Source organism: Hippocampus zosterae, chromosome 6 (genome assembly GCF_025434085.1).
Source record: "Hippocampus zosterae strain Florida chromosome 6, ASM2543408v3, whole genome shotgun sequence".
Classification (NCBI taxonomy): domain Eukaryota; kingdom Metazoa; phylum Chordata; class Actinopteri; order Syngnathiformes; family Syngnathidae; genus Hippocampus; species Hippocampus zosterae.
This window is the reverse complement of record NC_067456.1, coordinates 3,987,672-3,998,744: the sequence shown is the minus strand read 5'-3', so window position 1 is coordinate 3,998,744 and position 11,073 is coordinate 3,987,672. Positions and strand designations below refer to the sequence as shown.

Below are 11,073 nucleotides of genomic sequence, written 5' to 3'. Positions count from 1 at the left end.
GTGAGAAGAGCATCCTAGTGAGAAGAGCAACCCCGTTTCCAAGCGCACGGGGGTCATCGACAGGAAACCATTTCAAGATGCGAATGACATCAAGATGGCCTTTCAGGAGTGCATGAAGTTGTGGCAAAGAAGACTGGGGGAAGTACGTTGAACTTCAGGGATACTACATCCGTTGGGGAAAATGCCAGTCCTGAAACATTTCTGACACACCACTTCTCGACCTTAGCGCTGAGCCAATTGAAAAATGTTTACATATATATATGCCAACTAAGTCACTTTTGTAAAAAGAAAGGCATTGTATCACAAACTCAAGATTGCATTTTTGAAATTCACTTGTTAACATAACAATATGACGAATTTGGGAAAAATGTGAATTTGCTCTCAGAAGATTACGACTTCTTTCATCGTCTTTTTTTTCCGCTCAAAAACAATTCTCCTATTATGGACATTTGTTCTCAAAAATAGGCTTTTTTTTTAAACTTGGTATGGCATTTAACACACATGGTCGTTAGTTTTAAATGGCATTGGAATTTTAAGGAGGGGGGGGTCTCTTATCCCTTAGAAGTTTGACAAATCTATACTCTAGAGATAGAAACCACAATGGCTGTTTTTTTTTTCTTCTTTTTTTTTGTACTTGGCATCAAGACCTTTTTAAGGATTCATCTCATCTGGAGGAGATGAAGAGCGAACAAGGCTGCGGGAGTGATGGATGGAGGGGAGTGGGTGTGTGGGGGGCTGGGGGGGGGGGTCTCTCAAGCCTTAAACGTCGGATATACAATATAGCAACAATCGAATCAACTCTCGGGGCGGTCCAGCATTCCCTGGAGGTGCATATTTGTATAACTCCCAGACGAGTGGGGGAATGAATGGGTTCACCCCGAGGGAATAGAGGAGCGATTCAGACCTGGAGTGCAAAGAAGAAGTTAGGAGCTGTCACTGGCTGAGCGCTTTTTGCCAAAATGACCGGCAGGGTCTCTGTTTCGCAGATTAGGCTGGATCTTGTACATAGGGGGTCCCACGGACCAGCGCCAGTTCCCGCGAGCCTCCGCTCCGGTCGGGGTGGCGGCGGCCGCTGCGACCGCCTCGGCCGTGGACGCGCACGGTTTGTTCTGCAGGAGCTGTATAAGCATGGTCATCTCCGGGCCCATCCGAGACACCATGCTGGCCCTGACGCGCTGCACCGTGTCCTCGTCACAGTCCATCAGGCTCTGCAGCAGCCTCCCGTAGAACCTGAGGCCATAAAAACACGTTCACCGCTCAAGGCCGAGCTGGGCGCTTCCCCCTTCGTACGACACGCCGACAAACGAGACGCGCCGTTGAATTCTATTTGCCTTCTTCCCGGCTTGCATTGAGCAGATGGTAACCAAAACGTGCAAGTGAATACAACGTGAGCCATCTGTTATGCTACATCAATCCAGGTCAAAGGGGCATCCGGTGTACAACATTTAGATTTGCTGAACCAACAACAGCGCTGCAACGCTACTTTTGTGGTGAGGACTCTCCAAACAAGGGCTCTATCTAGGGCGCACATGGCCTATAGGCGTCTAATAAGGAGTACGGCAAGGAAGGCGTCTCGAATTGAACACTTTTTTTCCAATAAGGACCCAATTCGTACCTTATTCTCGTCGCTGTGCATTACTATTGCGGAAAAGATGAGTTGCTTATGAACAGTTAAGGTTTTAATGACCAATCAACAAAAAAAAAAAACCACGACACTCAGTAAGTCAGTAGAGATGAACAAGATGTCACTCAACACACCCTCAAGTCAGAATGAAACAAAAATCAAATAAATATGCCACATAAATACACCCGCACGGGTAGTAAGTTGGCACACACATTCTCAGATTAAACACAAACAAGTAAACCATAACCATTCCAATTAGCATTATTTCATGTGTAGAAAGGGCTGTTTTTGTTTGGGGTTTTGTTGTTGAGGGTACTATTTTTTTGTGGGTCCTTTCGTGGGAAAAATAGAGTGATAAGTTATATTGCAAATGCCGCAGTTAATTAACCCTTTCCACCGTAGTAACCGCTGTCCCTGAATGTGTTAAATCAGGGAGCGAGCAGTATTTTTGACATCAGTGGAACTTATCTTCTCCTCAAGTCTACGTCATTGATAAGTAAGTTGCCATTTTGTGTGCGTACAAATTTTAAATTGACAAATTTAAGTTTGTACAAACATGCTATGTGCTAGGTTAGCATGGATACGGACTTTGCTGCTACGTTAGCTTGATAACATGATAAGCTGTCCACCGTAGTAACAACCGCTGTTCCTGAAAGTGTTAAATCAGGGAGCGAGCAGTATTTTTTACATCAGTGGAACTTATCTTCTCAAGTGTACGTCAATGATAAGTAAGTTTCCATTTTGTGTGCGTACAAATTTTAAATTGACAAATTTAAGTCTGTACAAACATGCTATGTGTTAGGTTAGCATGGATACGGAGTTTGGTGCTACGTTAGCTTGATAACACGATAAGCTGTCCACCGTATTAACAACCACTGTCCCTGAAAGTGTTAAATCAGGGAGCGAGCAGTATTTTTGACATCAGTGGAACTTATCTTCTCCTCAAGTCTACGTCATTGATAAGTAAGTTGCCATTTTGTGTGCGTACAAATTTTAAATTGACAAATTTAAGTTTGTACAAACATGCTATGTGCTAGGTTAGCATGGATACGGACTTTGCTGCTACGTTAGCTTGATAACATGATAAGCTGTCCACCGTAGTAACAACCGCTGTTCCTGAAAGTGTTAAATCAGGGAGCGAGCAGTATTTTTTACATCAGTGGAACTTATCTTCTCAAGTGTACGTCAATGATAAGTAAGTTTCCATTTTGTGTGCGTACAAATTTTAAATTGACAAATTTAAGTCTGTACAAACATGCTATGTGTTAGGTTAGCATGGATACGGAGTTTGGTGCTACGTTAGCTTGATAACACGATAAGCTGTCCACCGTATTAACAACCACTGTCCCTGAAAGTGTTAAATCAGGGAGCGAGCAGTATTTTTGACATCATTGGAACTTATCTTTTCCTCAAATGTACGTCAATGATAAGTAAGCTGCCATTTTGTGTGCGTACAAATTTTAAATTGACAAATTTAAGTCTGTACAAACATGATATGTGCTAGGTTAGCATGGATACAGAGTTTGGTGCTACGTTAGCTTTATAACATGATAAGCTGTCCACCGTTGTAACCGCTGTCCCTGAAAGTGTTAAATAAGGGAGCGAGCAGTATTTTTGACATCAGTGGAACTTATCTTCTCCTCAAGTGTACGTCAATGATAAGTAAGTTGCCATTTTGTGTGCGTACAAATTTTAAATTGACAAACTTAAGTCTGTACAAACATGCTATGTGCTTGGTTAGCATGGATGCGGAGTTTGGTGCTACGTTAGCTTGATAACATGATAAGCTGTCCACCGTTGTAACCGCTGTCCCTGAAAGTGTTATATAAGGGAGCGAGCAGTATTTTTGACATCAGTGGAACTTATCTTCTCCTCAAGTCTACGTCAATGATAAGTAAGCTGCCATTTTGTGTGCGTACAAATTTTAAATTGACAAACTTAAGTCTGTACAAACATGCTATGTGCTTGGTTAGCATGGATGCGGAGTTTGGTGCTACGTTAGCTTGATAACATGATAAGCTGTCCACCGTTGTAACCGCTGTCCCTGAAAGTGTTATATAAGGGAGCGAGCAGTATTTTTGACATCAGTGGAACTTATCTTCTCCTCAAGTCTACGTCAATGATAAGTAAGCTGCCATTTTGTGTGCGTACAAATTTTAAATTGACAAACTTAAGTCTGTACAAACATGCTATGTGCTTGGTTAGCATGGATGCGGAGTTTGGTGCTACGTTAGCTTGATAACATGATAAGCTGTCCACCGTTGTAACCGCTGTCCCTGAAAGTGTTATATAAGGGAGCGAGCAGTATTTTTGACATCAGTGGAACTTATCTTCTCCTCAAGTCTACGTCAATGATAAGTAAGCTGCCATTTTGTGTGCGTACAAATTTTAAATTGACAAACTTAAGTCTGTACAAACATGGTATGTGCTTGGTTAGCATGGATGCGGAGTTTGGTGCTACGTTAGCTTGATAACATGATAAGCTGTCCACCGTTGTAACCGCTGTCCCTGAAAGTGTTATATAAGGGAGCGAGCAGTATTTTTGACATCAGTGGAACTTATCTTCTCCTCAAGTCTACGTCAATGATAAGTAAGCTGCCATTTTGTGTGCGTACAAATTTTAAATTGACAAATTTAAGTCTGTACAAACATGATATGTGCTAGGTTAGCATGGATGCGGAGTTTGGCGCTACGTTAGCTTAGCGAACGCAACAATTTATGTCTGTAAGTAGGGCTGTAGCGGAGCGGGGGGGATTGCGGGCTGGCGGGGGTTAGTGGTAGGGTGGTGCGCTCACCTATTTGGGAAGTGGCTCGGCAGCTGAGCCACCTCGCCGATAGCGTCTGGATTGGTCCGGGCGACCGTGCAGATATCCAGTTTGCTGTAGCACTCCTCTTGGACTTCGGATATCATTCTTTGGAATGTGGAGCAGCGACGGATGGTCGGGAACACCTTGGAGGTGACGCCATTGGCAATGCACTTAAGGCTCTCTTTCACAAATGCTTTACCCTGAAGAAGAAGAGACTTTGACTTATTATTTTTTTTTTCGACTTGGGTCTGCCATCTTCATCTCCCACATTAGTGTTGTATCTGTGACTGAATGAGTGTGACTTGAAACTGCAGGGCATGGCCCAGTGAGGGACTTGGGAGTGAAAAACATCAAGCGGAGGTGGGTAACCCCGCTATCCTGTATTTTTGATATCTTTTTTTTGTGGGTCCCTGCTTCAACACACCCGATTCAAATGATCAGGATTGTTCTCCCGCTTCTGTGGAGCCGATCATTTGAATCGCAGGATCCCGAATGGGAAAACTCAAATTCTTTTGTGACGTGATGGTGTTATTAAGAGCGGGATTAGGTCAGCTCCTGTAAATACCCGCTGAAGGTCGCCACTGCTTTTTTTGGAATGAAACCTCTGTCTCATTTTTGATGACTACTTGGGCCCTCTGCTCTACTGTATTTTCATGCGGGTCATTATAGTTGGTGGAGCCGAGTATTTTTGAGGTGGTAAAGAGTTGAGAAGCACTGTGATGCATTGTGTGTGTGTGTGTGTACGACTTTTGACGAAATTACAACTCATGAATCCATTTTTGTGCTTTATGGCCTCTTTAATTCTGACGATTTCGCGCCGCACTGTATATTTTCCGAGCCGCACGGCCGCGACCGGAGGCGTCGGCGGAGGGAGTGTAAGCGTATACCTGAGTGTCAAATTTAGCAGCACTGTACAGGAAGGACTTGCAGATGTCATGCATGCCATCTGTGTCGCACGTTGAGTTTTCCAGGCAGGCGAAGGCCCCGCAGCCAACTTGGAGGGCACCGTTGAGACAGCGCGCCACATCTGCTGTGGGCACAGAGATGATGATGATGATGATGATGATGATGATCCATCAGCGGCGCAAGCCAACAGTAGCTCGACTGCACACTCTCGCTACAGTTGCCAGGCTCCGGGCGACAAAAATGCGGCCGACAAGGGAGAATATTCATGCCATCACGCTGTGGCGCTTGACAAAGGATGTGCAAGCCGCGAGGGGCAAAACTGCAGATTGGACACCTTACAGCTCCCAGAGGCTCCGACACTTTTTGGCGCCGCTTGGCTTTTCCCTTGGCGGGACCGATATTTCTCAGCAGAGCTTTTGGACCAACGGCACCAGAAATACCAAAGAGTTTCCTGAGAATTGTTGGCGCGCCTTTCGACACGCATAAACTCACACACACACACACACACACACACACACATGGTGCCCTGCCACCAGCCTCTGTCTTCAATTATTTTTACACCAAGTGGTAATTGTTAGGCCACATTTTAAGACTCCGACCACTTCAGTATTCCTGACCAGAGAGTCGCCACACGCCATCGTGCGAGCAAATATGGATCACGACACATGGAAGTAATTCCCCGTCCATGACAGCACAGCCACGCTCAACGCCATGCAAACAGATAAGAGAGACCATCGTCCGGTCGGCCATCCAACCATTTGTCCTAATTCCGGCCTCGTGGGGGGGGGGGGATTGCAGCCTATTTAAATGGCTTTGGGCGCGGTACACCCTGGACTGGTCGCCGACCAGTCGCGGGGGGGGGGCACATTTAGACAAACAACCATTCATGCACATTTGCAACAATGGGCAATTTAGAGCAGGGGTGTCAAAGTCATTTTAGTCACGGGCCACTTCTGGTCTCCTTCGGAGAGCCTGTATGACAAAATCGATCGGCAAGTTTTGAACCCAGTAAAAATGTTTTGTTCAAATAGTAACAAAAAAAATGCTTGCGATATCTCAACGCTTTTAAAAGTGAAGACAATTTTGCAATTTGGTATTTGTGCAAGAAGCGTGAAGTCAATGCACATAATTTGCACTTGCGGGACACATCAAATAATGTGGCGGACCAGATTTGGCCCCCGCGCCACCCATTTGACCCTTAAGTAAGTTGAGTTAAATGCTTAACACTTTAACACCAATCTGTTACATAGTAATAAAGCAACAATTGCGATGTAAGAACCATAACCATAGAAGTCAGCTCAACGGTTTGGTCGCCCGCTTTTACATTTTGACCTTTTATACATTTCTATAATTCAAATAAATGTGAGCTAAAGCTACTGCACACATGACTCGAAATGACTCTATATACTCTTGTCACTATATTTCATATGAATTTTCCATTTTTGAAAAGCAGCAAAAAAAAATAAAATAATAATAATACAAAATACCCCATCCAAAAATATAGTGGACAAAATGTCTCCAAACCTTTTAACTGTATATTTCTTAGAAAAAAAAAGTTTCTTTCTTCCTCTGTTAGTTTTGACCGCCAAGTGGAATCTCAACCAATTTGTCGCGGCTCATGTTTTGAAACCGAATAGTTTTTGTTCTGCCAAGGTAAAATATCAATCGCAAACTATTTGAATTGGTTGTTAAAGATGAGGAATAAGTTAAATTTTGGTGAGACGGGGAAGGTAGACCCCGGATAGGTCGCCGATCACTCTCATACGTCTTTTAAGAAATTTGACAAAGGGGCCCTAGACCACCTCAGGCATATCGCAAACCATTGAAGGGATTATGCCGTTAATCTTTTGGACGCCGAGAAGTCTGCCTCACAATTCCGAGGTTCTGGGTTAGAATCTCTAACTTCCTGTGAGCATCTTTGGATTGTCATTTGGATTTTTCTCTGTCCTTGCGGAAGTCAATGGTTGTCTGTTAGTGCCCTTTGATTGACTTGGCGACCGGTCCAGAGTGAAATCTGCCTCTCGCTCAAAGTCAGTTGAGATAGGCTCGGACGTGGACCCTTTCTGTGGCCCCCAACATTATTCCCTCCTCGTAGTCCTTGAAAGGTCACACGAAATTTCAAAATCATAATCCGACAAAAGTATATTATCATGCACCACGTGCACTTGTGGCTTCCTCTGAAGCTCGATCGGATTTTTAGAATTTCACGGCTCGCCTGATTAAAAAATGCTCCCACGGGCCGCAGGTTGTCCACCCACGTTCCACCATTTAGTGCAAAATCCCCGACATTAACAATTGCATCGCATGCTTAAGCCGTCCATTTTTTATTTTCCTGTGAACACTCATGAATGCACAACATCAGTGGGGGGAGGGAGGTGGGGGGGGGGGGGCTATGCAGCACTAGCAGCAGGTCCAAGCTCATCTGTTGCCGGCTTGACACCGGCAACCAAGTCCAAAAAAAAAGAGAGAGAAAAAAAATAAAGAAAATGCACAATTCACTGCACTGCAAAAACGGCTGCACAGGCCAAAATGATCATAACGAGAGAAGAAATGTGCATGTGAGCGAGCAAGGAAAGCTGACACACACACTCACACACACGCACACACACACACACACACACACACGCACAATAGATGCCCAAGCATGTGTGTGTGCTACTTACAAGGGCTGTTAGCCGAGAAGCGTGCTCTCCTGGACGGATAGGACTCGTTTTGATCCAGCTCGTATGCAGATGCGTTGAGCAGCATCAGGAGGAAAAGTCCCGTCCTCAGAGGCATCGTCTCCCCGGCGAAGATGTCACAAGTGATCGCAAAGAGACGGCCGAGCCTCCGCGAGTAATTCAAAATAAGAAGAAGAAGGAAAGAAAAGATGGGAAAGGGAGGGCTGAATGGAAAGAAATGAACGAGGAGTGAGGCTGCTCTTTTTTTTTTTTTACAAGGCTGCGCTACTCCCTCACTGTGCTTTGGACTCGCATGTCAGGCAAGACGGCACCGATGCTCAGTCCGAGTTTCGCTTCGCTCGGCTTTATATAGGAGCTGGGAACGCCACGAGCTGGACGCCTGCGCCAATCACGAGGCTGCCTTCAAGTATCGGCTCCTGCACCGCTCCACGACTAATTGATTAAAAAAAAAAAATCCACGTCAGTTATTCATCACGACGTCCATCGGGGAAAAAAACCGATGCATTCATCTTTTTTTATGAGGGGCCAAGTCATCATCAAGATACCGGCACTGCATGGATGGACGTTTTACAAGAAGGGGAAGATGGAAGAAAAGAATTTACAGCCACTCTCCTGTTCGCACTTGCTACGAGAAGTTTGCGGGAGAGTCTGTCTGAGGGAGTTTTTATTGGCGAGGGCAGTTTTTTTTTTTTTTGGTGTGTTGCTTTTCCTTCATCTTTGATGGATTTTTTTCCCCCTCATGTCGCCGCAGCGGTCGTAATTTTAATTTATCCATCAGTCCATCCATCATCCCCTCTCCAGCATCCATCCATCCACCCATTTCTCCACAAGAACTTAAATTTAATTTTTCATTCTGTTCTTTTGCTTTTTTTTGCTGTGATGTCACCACCAAATCTGTCTTGTCCACCCATCCACCCACTAATGTACCCAACCAACTGTCTATCATCCATCCTTTTATCCACATATGTCACCTCTCGGTCCATCATCTTTCATGAAAATGAAGGCGTTTGTCTGTTACAGGCCCTCAATAAAGCACCACCATGAAAAGAAAGACTTTTTTTTCAAGATACTGCCGAGATAATAGCACGCTACACTCCTTTGGTTGACCAAAACATACATTAGTTAAATATAGAATGTAAATAATTGAATAGTTCAAGCATCATGATAACTATATTGTGTGATGCCTTCTGCGCTACACAGTTTGGCCACCAGGGGGCAGTTTAATATTCACATATGGATACCACTTCCCCATTCAGTTAGAGTAATATCACCAGTTTTTCACAATTGAATATAATACCGTGAGTATTGCAGGTCTGTCTACGCTTGTTGCTTCACCATTTGTGTTCATACGTCTTTTGGTTCAAGTGTTACGACACTGCAAAGTTGCCGCCGCTTTCAATGACCCATCTCTGGTGTTTTGCATTCTGTGTGAGTAATAAGTCAGCAGACCTAGAAGGAAAACCCTATGACGTTGTTTTGACGACACCCAGATACTGTTTAATCTCTTTGCTACGGGAAAGACGGTTTTGAAATTTGACCAACTTGGAAGTGAACCAGCATCATGGAACGGAGTCGCCACTGCCCACCGTATGCAAATGACCTCTCATTTTAATCACATGACATTTTCCCACAGCGACTAAGGCCTTTTGTCGCTTCGGGTTATCATCTCATCTTGGTGTTGAGCATTGTTGACGCCGAGTGCGTACAATGTCTCCGGTTGACCTCATTTTGCAAGAAGTCCACCAACTTGCAGCAGCATGCGTCTGCACACAGAGGAAGACGTGTGGGACTTGACCGTTTATCTCACGCCTCCTCAGCGGCAAAGCAGACAGAATGAACAACTCATCCGACGCACAAAGAGCAGAGTGATAACATGTCAGCCTTGAAGCCACATTATGTGCTCATCTGACCTTATAATAACAACTTTTACACCATTGTGAGGGCACAATGGCTCGTAATAGGGAGAATTTCTCATTGCCGTGGCAACGCCGGATAAACTCCTTTCACGGTGTGTAATACCGGTTGGACCAGCCTGGACATCTCATATTTATTCCATGTCATGAAACGTTCTATTCATGAGGTTCTGAAGGAGAGATATCGACGCTCGTTCCTACCGACTGCTGTCAGGCTGATGAATAAAAAATAACAATCATAATAATAATAATAATTTTTATCCGTTTGTGTTCATATTGTATTTAATTGAAAGATGTTTGTTGTTGTTTTTTTCTCTTTCTCCTTTCTTCTTTCTACATACATTCTTGCTGCTGGAGGCTGTAAATTTCCCCATTGTGGGACGAATAAAGGATAGCTTATCTTATCTTATCTTATCTTATCTTATCTTATCTTATCTTATCAAGACTTTGTCTTGAATGGATGCACCTCTAATGTTAACACCCTGGTATACAATTATTGAAAATACCGCAAACCAACAGCAGAAAAGATGATCCGAATAACAAAAACATTTGGCAACAATAGCATTTGTCTCTCCCTTTTCCGAAATTCAGTGTTTGAATTTTTAACCCGCTTTCCTGTATGGAGTTTGCGTGCCTGAAATCAAAGGTGCCCATCCTACACGTTTGAGATATTTGCCTCCTTCAACACGCCCGATTCATACGAGGAGCTCATCAGCCAGCTTTGCAGAGGCCTGATTAGCATCCTTATCACTTGCATCAGGTGTGTTGAAGCAGGGAAACGTTGAAAACAGGATGGGGGTGCGAAGGTGTATGCAAATGTAATTCATCTTCTATGAAAGTTTCAAATCAATTATGAGAAATTGAGTGCAAGGTAGTCCAGTGGTTAGCACGTCGGCTTCACAGTGCAGAGGTACCGGGTTCGATTCCAGCTCCGGCCTCCCTGTGTGGAGTTTGCATGTTCTCCCCGGGCCTGCGTGGGTTTTCTCCGGGTGCTCCGGTTTCCTCCCACGTTCCAAAAACATGTGTGGTAGGCTGATTGAACACTCTAAATTGTCCCTAGGTGTGAGTGTGAGCGCGAATGGTTGTTCGTCTCTGTGTGCCCTGCGATTGGCTGGCAACCGGTTCAGGGTGTCCCCCGCCTA

The 11,073-nt window shown here is 44.5% G+C and overlaps 1 protein-coding gene across 2 annotated transcripts; it reads right to left on the bottom strand.

Annotated features, from left to right (window-relative positions):
• Nucleotides 1-508: 508 nt before the first annotated feature.
• Nucleotides 509-8,351, bottom strand: stc1 (stanniocalcin 1). Of its 2 annotated transcripts, none has more exons than XM_052067486.1 (4): nucleotides 8,001-8,351; nucleotides 5,319-5,461; nucleotides 4,420-4,631; nucleotides 509-1,230 (listed from the first exon to the last, which is right to left on the bottom strand). In XM_052067486.1, the coding sequence occupies exons 1-4, from the start codon at nucleotides 8,113-8,115 to the stop codon at nucleotides 924-926; spliced, it is 777 nt and encodes a 258-aa protein (XP_051923446.1). In that variant the 5' UTR covers nucleotides 8,116-8,351; the 3' UTR covers nucleotides 509-923. The 2 variants fall into 2 exon arrangements, with proteins under 2 accessions (XP_051923446.1, XP_051923447.1); XM_052067487.1 differs by having other exon boundaries at nucleotides 5,319-5,458.
• Between the last annotated feature and the right edge of the window lie 2,722 nt (nucleotides 8,352-11,073).

Bases quoted from the DNA above. Each gene is read 5' to 3' on its own strand.
- stc1 (XM_052067486.1), bottom strand. From the start codon at position 8,115: ATGCCTCTGAGGACGGGACTTTTCCTCCTGATGCTGCTCAACGCATCT. The intron at 5,462-8,000 runs GTAAGTAGCACA...CTGTGCCCACAG, and splicing joins CTTCTCGGCTAACAGCCCTT to CAGATGTGGCGCGCTGTCTC. The intron at 1,231-4,419 runs GTGAGCGCACCA...TTATGGCCTCAG, and splicing joins CCGAGCCACTTCCCAAATAG to GTTCTACGGGAGGCTGCTGC.